This window comes from Felis catus, chromosome B1, assembly GCF_018350175.1.
Source record: "Felis catus isolate Fca126 chromosome B1, F.catus_Fca126_mat1.0, whole genome shotgun sequence".
Classification (NCBI taxonomy): Eukaryota; Metazoa; Chordata; class Mammalia; order Carnivora; family Felidae; genus Felis; species Felis catus.
In genome coordinates, this window is record NC_058371.1 from 148,851,541 (window position 1) to 148,868,156 (window position 16,616).

The following is a 16,616-nucleotide window of genomic DNA, read 5'->3' on the forward strand; positions in this document are numbered from 1 at the left end:
CTGGCTATAGGAGTACATGACAAGAATCCCTCCCGACCTTGTAACATGAGACCACTTAATCAGACTGCATGTTAGTGTGTTACCATATATGGCAGACAAAGAAGTAAAAAATATACAAAAAACTACACCAGTGGCGTTTGGGGGCTGTTCTTTGGGTATGAACCCAACTGAGCCATTCAGGCACTAACAAAGTTGCTTCCTGGAAAGAAAAGCCTCAGAGTCAAGACTCTCTGTGCGAGAACCCTGCTACATTTCTTGGGGGCTCTCATCTGGGATTCGGAGACGGTGCATTTCCACCTCCTTGCTGCCCAGGATGCTAATCTTGGAGCTCCAGGAGAGGTGAGCTCCCCTGGCATCAGCGCGCACCTCGATCCACAGGAGATTAACCTGTCCCGGCGCTCCGGGGCGAGGACCCTGTGTGAGCACAACCGAACCCGTGAGGTCCAGGAACCAGTTGGGGGAACTCCACCCATCAGACTGGTAAGAACCTGGGGTTCATTTTGGCAGACCTGCCACTAAGAGGCAGAAGGGGAGCCTGATCACCTCCCAGACTTGCCCTAGTAGTTCCGCAATGGAGGAGGAATGAAGCTCCAACTCTAAGGCTTTGGGCGCTGGGGCGGCAGGTTGGAGTCACCATGTGACTATGTATGGGGACTTGTGTCTCCTTCGTTTCCTGTGTCAATGACTATGATAATTAGAGCCAACAGTCTCTGGTTAGTCTACTTAGAATGGGGACTTTCTAAGTCCCCTGGGGACCCAGGCAGCTGCCAAAACTCCTTTGTTTTGGGGAAATTCCCTGTCTTCTCTGTACCGACATTGACTGCCTTATTCCACTGGTGGAAAACAAAAGAAACCTGGAGGCTGCTCCCTTGTCTGAGCTGACAAGATTTAAATCTAGGAATTTTCTTTTTCTGCTTTCTGCTAGCTCCTCACCTCTTCTGCCTTCCCACCACATCCCTCTCCTGCTTCTGTACCATCTGGGGGGCAGCCTGCATTACTGGTTACTACTTAGTTTTCACCGGTGACTAAGGCTTCTAAGAGTTAAAATTCTGCTAAATGTAGTTAAGACTGATGAAAATAAGGAAGACAACTCTGTATGTAAAAGAAGAGATGTATAAAAATATATAAGGAATAAAAATACATTTTTTGTTAAAGGTAAAAAAAAGTAATTTTGTTAAATGAGACTGGTTGTTTGGAAAGAAAAGGGCTTAGGTCAAAATCTAAAAGCAAAGGACAGTTGTGAAAGGTTTGTGAAGAAAAAATCTTAAAATTTTTTTTTGTTTGTTTGTGGTCAGGAGGTCTAAGGTTAAACCTTGAAATTATGATAAATTAGCCACTATCTTACAGACACAAGATAAAACCCTGGTGGCCTTCCTGGAAAGGTTAAGAGAGGCTCTAACACCGCTGAGACTGAGACGTTTCTAAAAGACAAATTTGTCACTAGATTGGCCCCAGATATTCAGAGAAAACTGCAGAAACTGACTGTTGATCAGGAAGGCACCCTGGAGGAGCTCTTATGAGCTGCCAATTGGGTATATTACAACCAAGATGAGGAGGAGAATAAAAAAAAACAGAAAAGGAGGCTTAAAACAAAACAGAACAGAAAACACCAATCCCAGGCCTTAGTTGTGGTCTTACACACTATGTCAGACCAAACTTCCCGAGGTCCTGGCACCAAGTGCCAGGTATATGGCTGTTCAGAGCACTAAAAATGAGAATGTCCTCAGAGGGGACAATCAAAACAAAAACCCCATAAGCCATGCCCCTTATGTGGGACAGTCACTGGAGATCTGAATGCTCTCGGGGACCTCTATCTATGAGGGCTCACATAACCAATGTCCCTGGAAGGGACTGATGGGGCCTGGGGCTCTTCATGGTGGCTCCCCTAAACCCAGAACATTGGGTCTATCAGAAACCCAGAACATTGGGTAACTCTGAATATAGAAGGAAAACTAGTCGATTTCCTTCTTGACACCAAAGCTACCTCTTCTGTCCTCCTTTCTACTCCAGGCCCACTATCCAAATGCACCATGATGATTAGAGGCATCTCCAGAAAACATAACTAAAATTTTCTCTCAGCCTCTGGGATACATATGGGGAAAACTAATTTTTTTTTTCATTCTTTCTTGATAATACCAGAGAACCTTACTCCCTTGCTTGGAAGAAACATTATAACTAAACTGCAGACTATAGTGTACTAACTCCAGAACACATAAACAGTTATGTGAGTTTTGGGGAATTACTGGATATTGTAGGCTATAGACACCAGGGGTCAGAAAAATAGGTTGTGTGCTATATCAATTATTAAGGAGACTCAACCCTACCTACTCTCCCAAGAAAATAAAATGGGGTCTGAATCATAGACACTGTCTCCAGCCCTTGGAATTGTTACAAACAGAGCAGGGAAGCTCATAGAGCTAAAAGATCATTAAAACACAGCACCAGGCCTTTCAGTGAGGGAGGGACTTATCAAAAGGCCCAAAGGATGTTTACTGGAAAAAATTTGTAAAGGACAGTTTACCAAGTAGTATCAGCCTGTGAAGTATGTCTTACAAACAATCCTCTCAACCACAAACTTGCTCTCCCAGGCAATTAAGGAACTGGAGGCTATCCAGAAAACACTGACAATTAGGTTTCACTCATTGCCAAGGTCAAAGGAATTCCTACATCTGTTGGTATGGGTTGATATTTTTACTAATTGGGTAAAGGCCTTCCCCTGCAGGAGAAAAAGGCACAAAAAGTAGTAAAAATTTTGCTTTGTAAATAATACCCAGGTTTGGCTTACCTAAACATTTGTAAATTAATAATGGTAAATGGTGGCCTTGACTCTTTCTCTAGTAGAACTTCTGGATCTTGAAAAAGTTTTACACCTCAAAGTAAAGCAAACTGTCTGCTTATACGCAGCAAAACTTTAAATAACACTTCACAAGCATTAGATGCTTTAAAAACATATTTTGATTAAGTTAGGACCAAATTCTTGGAAATAGATCCACCATTGATCATTTACTGCTCCTGCTTTTCCATCACCTGGGTTATAAGATATTCCCTGACATAAATTGTTTACAAAGTCAGGGTCTCTCCTACAGGTTTTGGAACTGGGGACATTGTCTTAAGATGCCATTTTGTAGGTCAGTATAATCTTTACTATGTGTTTTTCTCTTTATGTCTGCTAATGTTTATGCCACCTCATGCCTGCCATCCTTCCTGTAGAACTATACTGTGGGCCAATCGACTGATCCTTGGGTAGACTCTAACTGCTGAACCCCTACACCATCCCTTATCAGCTTGAAGAAGCCAGAGCAGTCATCATCCCTATTTTCTAACAGCAGTTACAGGCCCTATTCCAGGGAAGAAATAAATAGGGAAAGGGTTAACATTAGGCAGGGAGAGATAAGGGCCGTTCAGGAGGCAGACTGCAGCTACAAATGGGAGGCTGAAGAACCAGATGGGGTTTTCCCCTTACAAAATCCCTTATGGGCACCCTCTCCCCATTATCCAGTGCATATGGAGGGATCTAAATGAGGTAGACAACCTAACCCAATCTAAGGCAACAGTTGCGAGCCCTTGGCTGTACCCTAACCACCTTACTCCACTGGGTCAGGGAGCGATTACCTGTGAGTCTGACCACAGACACTGGCCCCTTTAAACCGGGAGATGCAATATAGATAAAGAAATAAACTGTCCACCCCCTGAAAGCCCCCTGGAGGGTCCCGTTCACTGTCATTTTGTCCACCCCTACTTTAGTAAAGGTGGCCAAAGTGGGTCTCTGCATTCACTGCAGCAGAGTGAAGCCAGCATCTCCTGGGAGCTGATCCATCAATGCCATGCAAGCTGACCATATGGAAGAAGCAATCTGCAACTCCAGAGGCTCTGGGAGACTGCAGCCCTGCTTTAGTCACTCTGGAAGCTGACTAATCTACACATGGCAGAAGCTTGAGGAATCGACAGTCCAGTGGAACGAAAGACTGTCCTTATTTTCTATATCTGTTTCCTTACTCTGATGCACTGTCATGCCTTCTCACTATTATTTTGATTCTTGCTCTACTCTGTGCTGTAGGATCAGCAGAGTCTGGTCTGGCCGGCTGGAAATGTGGTGAGAGGTTTCTGTGAGCACTCACCTTCCTTTTGTGGATAGTATACTTTGTTGGTACCAACATGGGAAAACGATGGCCATAAGAGACTAGAAAAGTAGATCCCCACAAACCTTAGAGTAAAACAAAATACCCCAGTCCTACTGTCGGGGTTTGGCTCCTCAAAAGCTCAATTATTGGGGGAAAAAAAGCTGTCTTGCTTAGTGGGGAAAAAGTTCATCATCGTCTCTGTTCAATACTTCACATGCCTAGGCCAAAGCTTTTATAACTCAGCTGCCTGAAAAACCCAATAGTGGGAGGGGGCCCAGATCCCCTTGAGCCAGATCCCCACCCCTTGTCTAACTTCTTTTATCTCTGAGAGACCTGGGACAATGTCATGCAGCCATCAAATGGTGGGCCACAGGTGGACTATACTAGATATGTGGAAGGACAGCCTATATATAGTACTTCCCTCAATCTGGGCATGGTCATATGTGCTGGAAACTATTCATCCATCTTTCTTCCTGCTCCCACTTGCCAGAGGGAAACATTTGGTGGTCAAAGTGTATGGGGACAGGGCGACTCAAATGAAGTGGTGTGCCTTACAAATAGGCGATTAAAAATATAATAAATGGCCTCCCGAGCATATAATCCACTATTATGGCCATGCCACTAGGGAAAGGATGTGTCCTGGGGCTACTGCCCTCCCATTTACATGCTAAACCACATAATCAGACTACAAGCAGTTATAAAAATTATAACCAGTAAAACTCCCAGAGCTCTTAACTTACTAGCCAAGCAGCAAACCAAAATGTGCAATGTTATCTATCAAATATTGCTTGGACTTAAAATATTGCCAGGACCTGCTTGCTTCTGAGGGAGGTGTTTGTAAAAAGTTTGACCTAAGCAACTGCTGCCTACAGACAGATAAGGAGGAAAAAGTCATAGAGGAGATCACAAATCAAATGAGAAGGATGGCTCATGTCCCCATCCAGACCCGGAACAGTTAAAATTCCAGGGAGTTATTTGGAGGATGGTTTTCAACTTTCCAGGGATTCAAAACTCTCATAAAAATTATCCTCCTAATTCTGGGAAGTTGCTTACTCCTACCTTGCTTAACTCCTCTTGTTGTATAGTCTGTCTCCCATTTCACTGAGGCCACGATTTAAAAAAAGACGGCCACTCATGTAATGATGTTACGGAAATATAAACCTCTAAACCAAGGTGATGCTCTTTGACCCAAAATAGAGGGATCTGAGCATCAAAGGGGGGAATGTGGTAGGGTTCCCTACCTAAGGAAAGAAAGAAAAAACAAACCAAAAACTGAAGACAACCTGACTATACACATAGGTGACAACATCGCTCACAACCTTGTAGCATGAGTTCACTTCATCAGACTGTATGTTAATGTGTTACCATATATGGGAGACAAAGAAATAAAAAATATACAAAACACTACACCACGTGGCATTTGGGGGCTCAGTTCTTTGGGTAAAAACCGAACTGAGCCATGCGGGCACGAATAAAGTTGCTTCCTGGAAAGAAATGCCTCGGTGTCACGATTCTCTGTCCGAGAATCCTGCTACAGTGCAGGTCAAACTTCCAACGTCTATGCAGTGCATAGATCATTTAATGTAATTTTTAGTTTCTAACCATGATTATTCAATTTAAAGACTATCATTTATTGCACATTTGGTAAAGAGAAAAGGGATGGGAACAGTTAAGAAGATATTTTTCTCCAAACTTATATTTACTTTCTAAAAAAAATTATTTATTTCAAGAGAGAGCGTGTGTGCATGAGTGAGCAGGGGAGGGACAGAGAGAGAGAGAGAGAGAGGGAGGGAGAATCTCAAGCAGGCTCCAGGCTGTCAATGCAGAGCATGATCCAGTGCTTGATCTCATGAACCATGAGATCATGACCTGAGCCAAAATCAAGAATCCAACGCTTAACTGACTGAGCTATGCAGTCGCTCTGTATTTGCTTTTTTAGCACAGCCTCAAGAAATTGATCTTTGAATGCTTTAGACGATTAAATATCCTTACATACAGACTTGTGATAATTTTACCTTCTTATAAATGCATCATGAGTTGAAAATGTATTTTAAACCCCTAAACCACTAAACATCTTAGCTTACCCTAGCCCACATTAAATGTGCTCAGAACACTTACAAAGCCCGCAACTGGACAAAATTATCCAACACAAGACCTACTTTGTAATAAAGTGCTGAATTTCTCATGTAATCTATTGAGTACTGTACCGGAAGTGAAAAATGGAATGGTTGCCTAGGTACAGACTGGTTGTAAGGGAATCTGTTTTTTACCCCCATTCAGAATGGGAGCTGAAGCTGCACTGTCCAGCATCTGGCCAGTATCTGTAGATATCTGAGAGCATCGTATTGCTGACCACTAGACCAGGAGATCAAAATTTTAAATTCAATGTTGGGTTTCTACTGAATGCCTCTGAGTTTCACACCATCATAAACTCAAAAAAAAATCATAAGTCAAACCATGATAAGTAGGGGACCATCTGTAGTCTCATAAAGATCTGAGTGACTCGATCTACTCTGCTTAGTGAGGATGTATTGTCTTCTATTTATGAGTAGCACACTAGTCACCACAGACACAATTCACAAAGTTCTCTTTGTATCCTCTCTTCACACCTCCACCAAATGTTGAACATTTTTACCTCAAGTATTCTTCAATCCCAAAGCCTAGTAATATCTTTTGATATTAATAAGAAATGTACAAATCGAAATTGGCCACTTCCCTCTCCATTCCACTCAGGAGGGTTTGCTACATAACTTACCTCCTGTCTTTTACATTATCCATGTTTTACTTACTTTTCATGACTTACTTTATAATTATTTTAGTCATATTTACTCTCTCTCACACATCACACACACATATACACAATACATATGCATATGTTCAAGTAGATGGTGGTGTCTCCTATAAAAGGGAGAAGAGAGAAAGGGAATGGGAATGAAGAGCACCTTTCTGTTTCCTCTACCTCTATTGACTCTCTTATACTGTTTTTGACAGAAAAGTGTAAAGTTGTTCCATTTTTTCCCCCTTAGGAACAACCTGGATCAGTGAAATATTGGATTTGATCTATAATAATGGGGATGTGGAGAAATGCAAACAGAACGCAATATACAAACGAGTGCCGTTCATGGAATTGATAATTCCTGGACTGGATAATGGTATTTTCCCTTAATGTTTCTTTTCCCCATAGCAATAAATCCCCCTATTGTTTTTTGGTGTCTGAAGGAGTCATGATGGAATCGATATAGACAGAACTTGGACAGTTGACTCATAAGTGTCTATAATAGAAGAGTAAGAATGCGGCTATACCAATATTATACTCCTCTTGCACCCAAAGATAATATCTGTGTTAGAGGAGATTTTGATGAGAATACTTTTTTCTTAATAGCACAGGTGGAAGTCTTCAACATTTAAATGTTGTACAATCATTATATACAGAAAATTCAGTGTTTGATCCAATATAAAATCATGTCTACTTCTTGTTAGCTGATGTTTACAGATTCAAGAACAGAACAATGGATGGTAATACATTATTAAAATTGTGTTAGTTATGAGCTTCAAGGTTCAATTTGATCTTATAATTTGAATATAAGAAAGCTGGAAAAGGAATTTGAAATCTTCTAGTTCAATTTCCCCATATTGTAAATAAGAAAAAGAGAAAGATAAATGAAGGAAAAATTTGGATATCTTGACATGGACCTGTTGCTGTTTCCACCTCATCGAGGTACTGTATCTGAGGATATTACAGACAGTTATTGACTGTAATACATGTGAAATAAAACACATAAGTAGCCAGAATTTATCAGTTTTGATCTCGTTGCAGATTTTATATGAAGCCATATAGCCATATAATCATTTCAAGCCATATAGTGAGTGGGGTTAAGGTCTACAAAATCTTAGATTACATTGCCATTAACCTTTATGATTCCACATTTATAATATAGTTTAACTTTTGTGCTTGTAGGTGTGGAGGATTTGAAAAAAAAGCAGTCTCCTCGATTAGTGAAAACACACCTACCTGTTCAACTTCTCCCTTCTTCATTTTGGAAGAATAACTGCAAGGTAGCAAATTTTAAAGAAAACAAATCCTTATTTGTGTTGAAATTTCTTTTACTAATCATGCAGAAATTACGATGGGTGATTGCAACCCCTGGATAAATAATTGCAAAAATAATAATGTGATCCCTATACCCCAAAGATTGAAAAAGACACCAGAGGACACCAATGCCATAGATAAATAGACGTAGACTTAGTGCCCAAGCACTGAGACTCTCTCGGGTTTTCTATTCTCTAAAATGCCTGTTTTTCTGTCTAAATCCCTTCACTCACTATCTATTTTTAAATATTTAATATTTAAGTATTTAAATAAATACTTAAAATAAATAAATATCTAATATGTAAATACTCAAACAACTATTTAATATTTAAATATTTAAATAACCCAATAACTGCTTATTCATGAATTTAATATAATTATAATTTACAAATATGGATTTATAATTATATATATACATATATACATATATATAATTATATATACATATATATAATTATATATATATACACACATATATACGTATATATGTATATATATATACACATACACACACACACATATATGGATGTGGATTTAGTTAAGCTTCCTTTTTTAAATAACCATTTTAATTCAAGTATAACATTTAAAAAAAATTTTTTAACGTTTTTATTTATTTTTGAGACAGAGCGAGACAGAGCATGAGCAGGGGAGGGGCAGGGAGAGTGGGAGACACAGAATCCGAAGCAGGCTCCAGGCTTTGAGCTGTCAGCACAGAGCCTGACACGGGGCTCAAACTCATGGACTGTGAGATCATGACCTGAGCTGAAGTCAGAAGCCTAACCGACTGAGCCACCCAGGAACCCCTCAAGTATAACATTTAGAAAAGTACATAAATCCTAGGCATACTGCTTGATGTATTTTTACAAAGTGAGCATACCCATGAAACCAGCATCCAAATCAAGAAATTGAACATTACTAACACCCAAAAACTCTGTTTCTTGACATTCTGGGCAACAATCCCTGTATTCAAAGATAATTACTATCCTAAATGTTTTCACCATAAATTAGTTTGCCTGTTTTGTCTGTAATAAAGAAAGTATGTAATCTTGAATATTTAACTTATTTCATTTAACACCATATTTGTGAGTTCAATTCTTATCATGCTTGTTATCTTGTTTTTGTTTTGTTTTCTTTAATGTAGCCTGCTATATCATATGTCACAAAATGTGGTACCTTGAACAAAAGGAACATGTTAGAGAAGCAAATCTCAGGCCCAATTCAGACCTACTGAATCAAAGACTATAGGGATGAGGTCTAGAAATATGAGTTTTAATAAGACTTCCAGGTGAATTAGAGTCATGTTAATGTTTGAGAACCACTGATATAAGGCATTCCATTACATCTATGTGAGTATTTCACAACCTACTTACCCACAGTATTATTGGTGGTTGTTAGTTGTCAGTAATTAAATAGTACTTCAATGCACATCCTTTTTTTTTAAAGTTTGTTTGTTTGTTTATTTATTTATTTATATTTATTTATTTATTTATCTATCTATTTGTTTATTTATTTAGAGAAAGTGAGCAAGTGGGGGGTGGAGCAGAGAGACAGAGAGAATCCCAAGCAGGCTCCACGCTGTCAGCACAGAGCCCAACATGGGGCTTGAACTCACAACTGGGGAGATCATGACCTGAGCCAAAATCAAGACTCAGTCACTCCTTCAATGCAGATTTTTTTTTTTTTAATGCTTATTTATTCTTGAGAGAGAAAGAGACAGAGTGCGAGCAGGGGAAGGGCAGAGAGAGGGAGACACCAAACCCAAAGCAGGCCCCAGGCTCTAAGCTGTTAGCAGAGGTCTCAATACGGAGCTCAAACTCATTCACTGGGAGATTATGACCTGAGCTGAAGTCCAATGCTTAACCTACCGAGCCCCCAGGCACGCTTCAATTCACATTCTAACAAAAGTTTTCATTACACATGTGTGTACACATTTCTCCTTGGTGTTATATCTTGGGATGGAATTGCTGGATCTAGTGTATACATGTAACCAGATTCAATAGATATTTTCAAACATATGGACCAGTCCACACTTTGACCAGTAGTGCAAGAGTTAAAGTTACTCTACATCCTCATCAACCTAAAATATACCTAAAAATATTTAATTTTAGCCCTACTACTAGATGTATGGTGGCATCTCATTGTGGTTTTTCTTCATATTTCCCTAATGACTAATTAGGTGAAACACCTTTACATAGCTTAAATATCTTCTTTCCTGAGGTATCTGTTCAAGTTCCTTGGCCTTTTTCTTCCTATAAGTGCTTCTTTTTTTTGTTATTAAAATAGAAATTCTCCATATATTCTGGATACAAGTCCTTGGATGAGATCATTGAATTTTTTTATATCCTAATTCACTCTATTTTTTTTTCTTTCCTTAATAATGTCTTAAAGAAGTTCTTAATTTTGAGGTTAGCCAATATATCAGTTTTTTTCTTTATTTTTTATTTTTTGGTGTGTGTATATTTGTTTAAGAGAATGCCTTCCCCAAAGTTATGAAGATATTTTCTCTTCTGTTTAATTGTATTGGCTTTATTGTTTCAGTTATCACATTTAGACCTAAACATCTATTACCTATAAGAAAGATGTTCTTTTTTAAATTTTCTCATGTAATAGTAATTCTCTCTCTCTCTGTCTTCCTCATGCACACACACACACAAACACACACTAGCATTATTTTATGAATGTTTGTTACTGGTATATGGGCATAAATCTTTTATCCTGAAACCTTATTAAATTCACTTAATAGATCTAATAGATTTTTTGTAGATCCCATTCATTGTTCTATGTAGATGCTCATGCTGTTAGTAAATAAAAAATACAAAATATTCTTACTTCTTTTTTATGAATGCTTTTTGCTTATTATTATTATTGTTATTAATTTTGCCTTATTGAACTGGATAAAACCTCTAATACAATACTGAATAGGAGTGGTGAGAGCAGATGCACTTGTCTTGCTCTTGATCTTAGAGAAAATTCATTTCGAAGTATGATGACGTCACCTGTAGGTTTTTTGTATATGCCCTTTACCTGGCTGAGGAAGTTCTGTTCTATTTACTTTGCTGAGTTTTTATCAAGAATGCATCCTAGATTTTGTCTAATGATTTTTTTCTGTACCCATTAAGACAAATCATATGAGGCCACCTGGGTGGCTCAGTTGGTTAAGCATCCAACTTCATTCAGGTCATGATCTCCTGGTTCATGGGTTCGAGCCCTGTGTAGGTCTCTGTGCTGACAGCTCAGATCCTGGAGCCTGCCTTGGATTCTTTTTCTCCCTCTCTCTCTGCCACTCCCCTGCTCGTACTGTGTCTATATCTTTCAAAAATAAACATAAAAAAAAGACCAATCATACAGTTTTCCATTATTTTAGTCTGTTACTATGATTAATTAATTACACCAATTGATTTTTTAAATGTTAAAACAACCTTGCATATCTTATATTTAATTATTGATTGTATTCATTTATGATATGTATTAATTTGGTGTTGTCATATTATTGAGCACAACTTGCTAATTTTTAAAAAATAATTTGTATCTTTGGGAGATATTGAACTCTACTTTCCTTTTCATTGTAATGTCTTTATCATTAGGGAATAACCCCTTCCTTTGGTACTATAGGGACTAATAAGATGAATTGAAAGGTATTTATTCTTTTCCAATTTACTGAAGTGTTTGGTTGGAATTGGTACTATTTCATTCTTAATATTTTGTACAATTCACCAGTGAAGCGATCTAAGCCTGGAATTTTCTTCTTCTGGAAGGATTTTTAACTGCAAATTGAATGTATTTCATAGATTTAGTATTATTCAGATTATATACTTTTCTTTACATGATCTTTGGTAGTTTATGCATTGTAAGGAATTGGTCCATGTCATTTAAACTGTCAAATTTGGGGGGCACTTGGGTGGCTCAGTTGGTTAAGTGTCCATTTCTTGGTTTTGGCTCAGGTCTTGATCTCACAGTTCATGGATTCGAGCCCCGTGTTGGGCTCTGCATTGACAGTGCAGAGTCTTCTTGGGATTCTCTCTCTCCCTCTCTCTCTGCCCCTCTCCAACTAGCTCTCTATGTCTCTCAAAATAAATAAATAAACTTCAAAAAATTTTTTAAAAATAAGCTGTCAAATTTTTGTAATGAAGTTGCTCATGATATTCCTTTAACATTCTTTTAATATATGTAGAATCACATTTCTCATCTTTTCATATTTTTCTATCAGTTATAGAGAGAAGGATGTTGAAATCTGACTACAAATTTTTAATTTCTCCTTGCAGTTCTGATTCAGCTACCTGTAAGCAAAATTCTTCAATAAGCATATAATCAGTAAACATTTATGGAAGTGCTACTGTGTATGTACCAATATTGTAATTGTCATAATAAATGCAAACACAAATAAGACATTCTCTGTCATCTAAGAGCATGTTATTTTATTTAATTTTTATGAATACTATTGAGCTTATACAAGTAAGTCTGTACATGCATTCATGTGTGACTTTCTTTTTTATTCAAACTCTAATTAAAACAAAAAGGAAAAGAAAGCAAGGATATAGTTTATCATCTTAATTCCAAAGGTAAAAATCCTTAGATGTTTCCAGAAACACATGGTCTTGCTATTAAGAGAATTGGGGCATATCTTCAGGATGGCCTTCTATCTATACTGTGAGAAGTGGAAACAGTCCGCACTAAAGAACTTACATGATGATAGAATAAAATGATTGATTTGTTACCATATACTCCTGCTATTGAAATAGGAAGTTATTGGAAATGTTTATCTCAAGAAATTGGATCAGCAATAGTCTCAACTCTTAGAACTCTATACTCAATCTTTTGAAAAACCTCTTTTTACTCTCTCTCTCTCCTTGCCCCAGAATATGAGAACTACTATCAGTGACTTGGGATTATAAAACTTCCCATTTCTTTTTCCCATCAATTGGAAGAGAAGAAGGAAGCTGATTCTAATTAGAGAAAATGAGATTTCTTCCTGAATGCATTTTCCCTTAGAGTTATGTTTACTGCATGGGTGGCTGGGACCTCAGAATTATTAGATGTACTTCAGGGGAAAAGTAGGATTATGGATTTCAGTGGACTTCCCTGAAAATCCAATTAACACTGAGACATAATAATGTCATTTCTTTTGGAGAATATGTTCAAAATTTCTTTTTTCAAGTAGACTTTAGGACTCTATACATAAAATAAATTTAAATCTCACAGCAAATCACTATAAACAGCAATAATTGTTATGTATCCATGGTCATGAACAAAATGAAGAATGTTTAATCATTATTGATTAAATGTATCCTTATAAAAAATTTATTTTCAATTAAAAATAGGGCATTTTTTCAGTTTTAAAAATTTTACTTTAGCTTTCCATAAGTTTTATAATTTCTGTTTCTTTTTACATGTTTTAGTAAGTGATATAGAATAATATTTTAAATTTGAGAACAATATTAGCTCATTTTTGTTAATATAACATTTACTATAATTCTTATTATATTTGATTTTCTGTGTTTTAAGAGATGTTCTTTTCAAAAGCTAAGGAGAAACAGGGTGTGAAGGCCCAAATCTTTGCGTTAAACAATACATAGTTGTGAATATTCCATGTCAGGATATATATAGAAATGCTGAGATCAGGACATTGATAGGAGAAAATAAGCATTCTCGCAAGACAAGCAAGTTTACAAAATATTAAAAAATATAAATGAAATGATGATTTGCCATATCTCTCCACAGATGGTCTACGTGGCACGAAACGCTAAAGATGTGGCTGTGTCTTACTATTATTTCTACCAGATGGCAAAACTGCATCCAGAGCCTGGCACCTGGGAAGAGTTCCTGGATAAATTCATGACTGGAAAGGGTGGGTTCAACTCTTACTTTGCTCAAGGTGTTCTATAGCTAAAAGTCTTTTTTTTTTTAAATAATTTTTTTAATGTTTATTTTTTATTCATTTTTTAATTTTTTAAAATCTGTATTATTTTTGGGAGAAAGAGAGAGAGACAGAGTGTGAGTGGGGGAGGAACAGAGAGGAAGACACAGAATCCAAAGCAGGCTCCAGGCTCCAAGCTGTCAGCACAGAGCCCAACACGGGGCTCGAACTCACAAACCGTGAGATCATGACCCGAGCTGAAGTCAGATGCCCAACCGACTGAGCCACCCAGGCGCCCCTTTAATGTTTATTTTTAAGAGAGAGAGACAGAGCGTGAGCAAGGGAGGTGCAGGGAAAGAGGGAAACACAGAATCTGAAGCAGGTTTCTTCAGGCTCCGAGCTGTCAGCACAGAGCCCAACTGGGGGCTTGAACTGTCGAGCCATGAAATCATGACCTGAGCCGAAGTCAGAGGCTCAATTGACTGAGCCACCCAGGCTCCTTATAGTGAAAAGTCTTTTTGCAAGAAGATAGAAAGTTCAAATATAAATCTGTTATTATAAAACTAATATGTGCCCAGCACTCTACTAATGAATTAGAAAGACTATAGAAGAAACCAAATACATAGTCATCTCTTCCCTTTAAGAACTTTTAGGGAATATGTAACACAGATTTTTCAGTTATTAGTCTTGTTTCATTAGTGCTTAGTGACGATTAAGTGTTTTCATCCCTTGCTGTGCAGCCATCGTATTGTTTTGATTTTACACATATTTCTTAAGCTCTCTTTTCTCTACCAGTCCCTTATTTTTATTACATAGGCTGAAAATTCTTGAGCAAAGATTTTATCCTTAAGGCTCTGTTTCTCTACCTGTGTATTGTCTTTCAGGGAAACATACTTATGCCAATAGTAGTAGCTCTACATATAGTTCTCATACAAACATTCTTCTATAAAAACTCTCTTCTCAAGGCAAGTACATCTCAATGGTGTCTTGAAAATTTTTACTCCTGCTACTGCTTGGATGATTCTCTGTCCATATAATGTCTACTCATTCTTACTATTATCAAAATCCAATTTTTCCTCTTAGATCCAAATACATTCTTCTTTCTCCAGAGCCCTTTCTTAACCTCTCCACCCCTATCATTTTCTCTCCTTCTCTTCTTCTATGAAGTTCCCTGCCACTCCTTTCCAAGTAGATTGTAAATTTAGTGAAAACAGAAGTAATTACCCTATCATCCCAATTTCTTGAACTGATAAGTGCTTTTGTATTGATAATGATGACTTGGAATAATATGTAACAGTTCTTTATGCAAATGGTTTTAATTTTCCAAACATTGTATCTTTCAATTTAGTGGCTTTTGGTGCGTGGTATGATCACGTGAAGGGCTGGTGGGAGAAGAGGAATGATTATCGTATTCTTTACCTATTCTATGAAGACATGAAAGAGGTAAGAGGCAACTACAGTACAATTTCTCTTTTACTTTTTAACGAAAACTAAGATTCATCTTTTTTTATATCACATTTTCCTTTCTTCTTAATCTATAAATATGACCAATCCACTATCCTATTAATTGCACCTTGAAAATTGATATTTTACTCAATCCCCTATTTTTCTACCACTACTGCCTCCTGCGCTAGATCAGACAACTGTCTTGACTTATTTGGAGTACCTCATTTTGCTTCTATTGTCCACTCAGAGAAAATGATCCTCTTGAAAACTCAGACTATGCCCACTCCCTTCTTCAAATCTCTCAGTGGTTTCTGTCCCTACATGAAATACAAAATCATTAAGATAATTTTGAGTTCAGCATTATTTAGTCCCTATCTATCTCTCCAACCTCTTCTGGTATCACCTTTTTCTCACTAAGTGAGCTTGCCTGAAATATTTTTCCCCACTATTTTCAAACTAACTTTTCCTCATTCTTTATGTCTTAAGTTAAATGTTAACTCTCCAGAGGTTCTTTCATGTCCATAATGTCAAATACTTCACCTTGTCTTATCTATTAAAGTCTCTTTTGCAGGGCACCTGGATGGCTTAGTCGGTTAAGCGTCTGACTCTTGATTTCAGTTCAGGTCATGATTTCACGGTTCATGGGATTGAGCCCTGTGTTGGGCTCTGTGCTAACAGCATGGAGCCTGCATGGGATTCTGTCTCTGCCTCTCTGTCTCTACCCTGCATGTTTGCTCCCTCTTTCTTTTAAAATAAATAAATAAACTTTTAAAAAGGCTCTTTTGCTATTGATTTTTTCATAGCATCTACTACCATATCTTTTTAAATGATCATATGATTTTTATCTTTCATTTTGTTAATGTGGTGTATCACATTGATTTGCTAATGTCAAACTACTTTTCCATCACTGCAATAAATCCACTTGATCATGGTATACAAACCTTTCAATGTGCATTTGAATTTTGTTTGCTAGTATTTTGTTCAGTATTTTTGCATTGATATTCACCAGAGATGTTAGTCTGTTATTTTCCTGTGCTGTTCTTATCTGTTTTTGGCATTTGGGTGATGCTAACCTTGTGAAATTAGTTTGGAAGTGTTACTCCCT

At 37.6% G+C, this 16,616-nt stretch overlaps 1 protein-coding gene across 9 annotated transcripts in view; it reads left to right on the plus strand.

Moving 5' to 3' along the window:
* LOC101086557 (sulfotransferase 1 family member D1-like) overlaps positions 1 to 16,616 on the plus strand; it is a 45,732-nt gene that overhangs the window by 24,694 nt on the left and 4,422 nt on the right. For all 9 annotated transcript variants that reach the window (XM_045056260.1, XM_045056255.1, XM_045056256.1 and 6 more), the window contains 4 exons: positions 7,148 to 7,273; positions 8,080 to 8,177; positions 13,930 to 14,056; positions 15,414 to 15,508. In XM_045056260.1, coding sequence (XP_044912195.1) covers positions 7,148 to 7,273; positions 8,080 to 8,177; positions 13,930 to 14,056; positions 15,414 to 15,508 — 446 coding nt within the window. The remainder of the gene's footprint in view (positions 1 to 7,147; positions 7,274 to 8,079; positions 8,178 to 13,929; positions 14,057 to 15,413; positions 15,509 to 16,616) is intronic.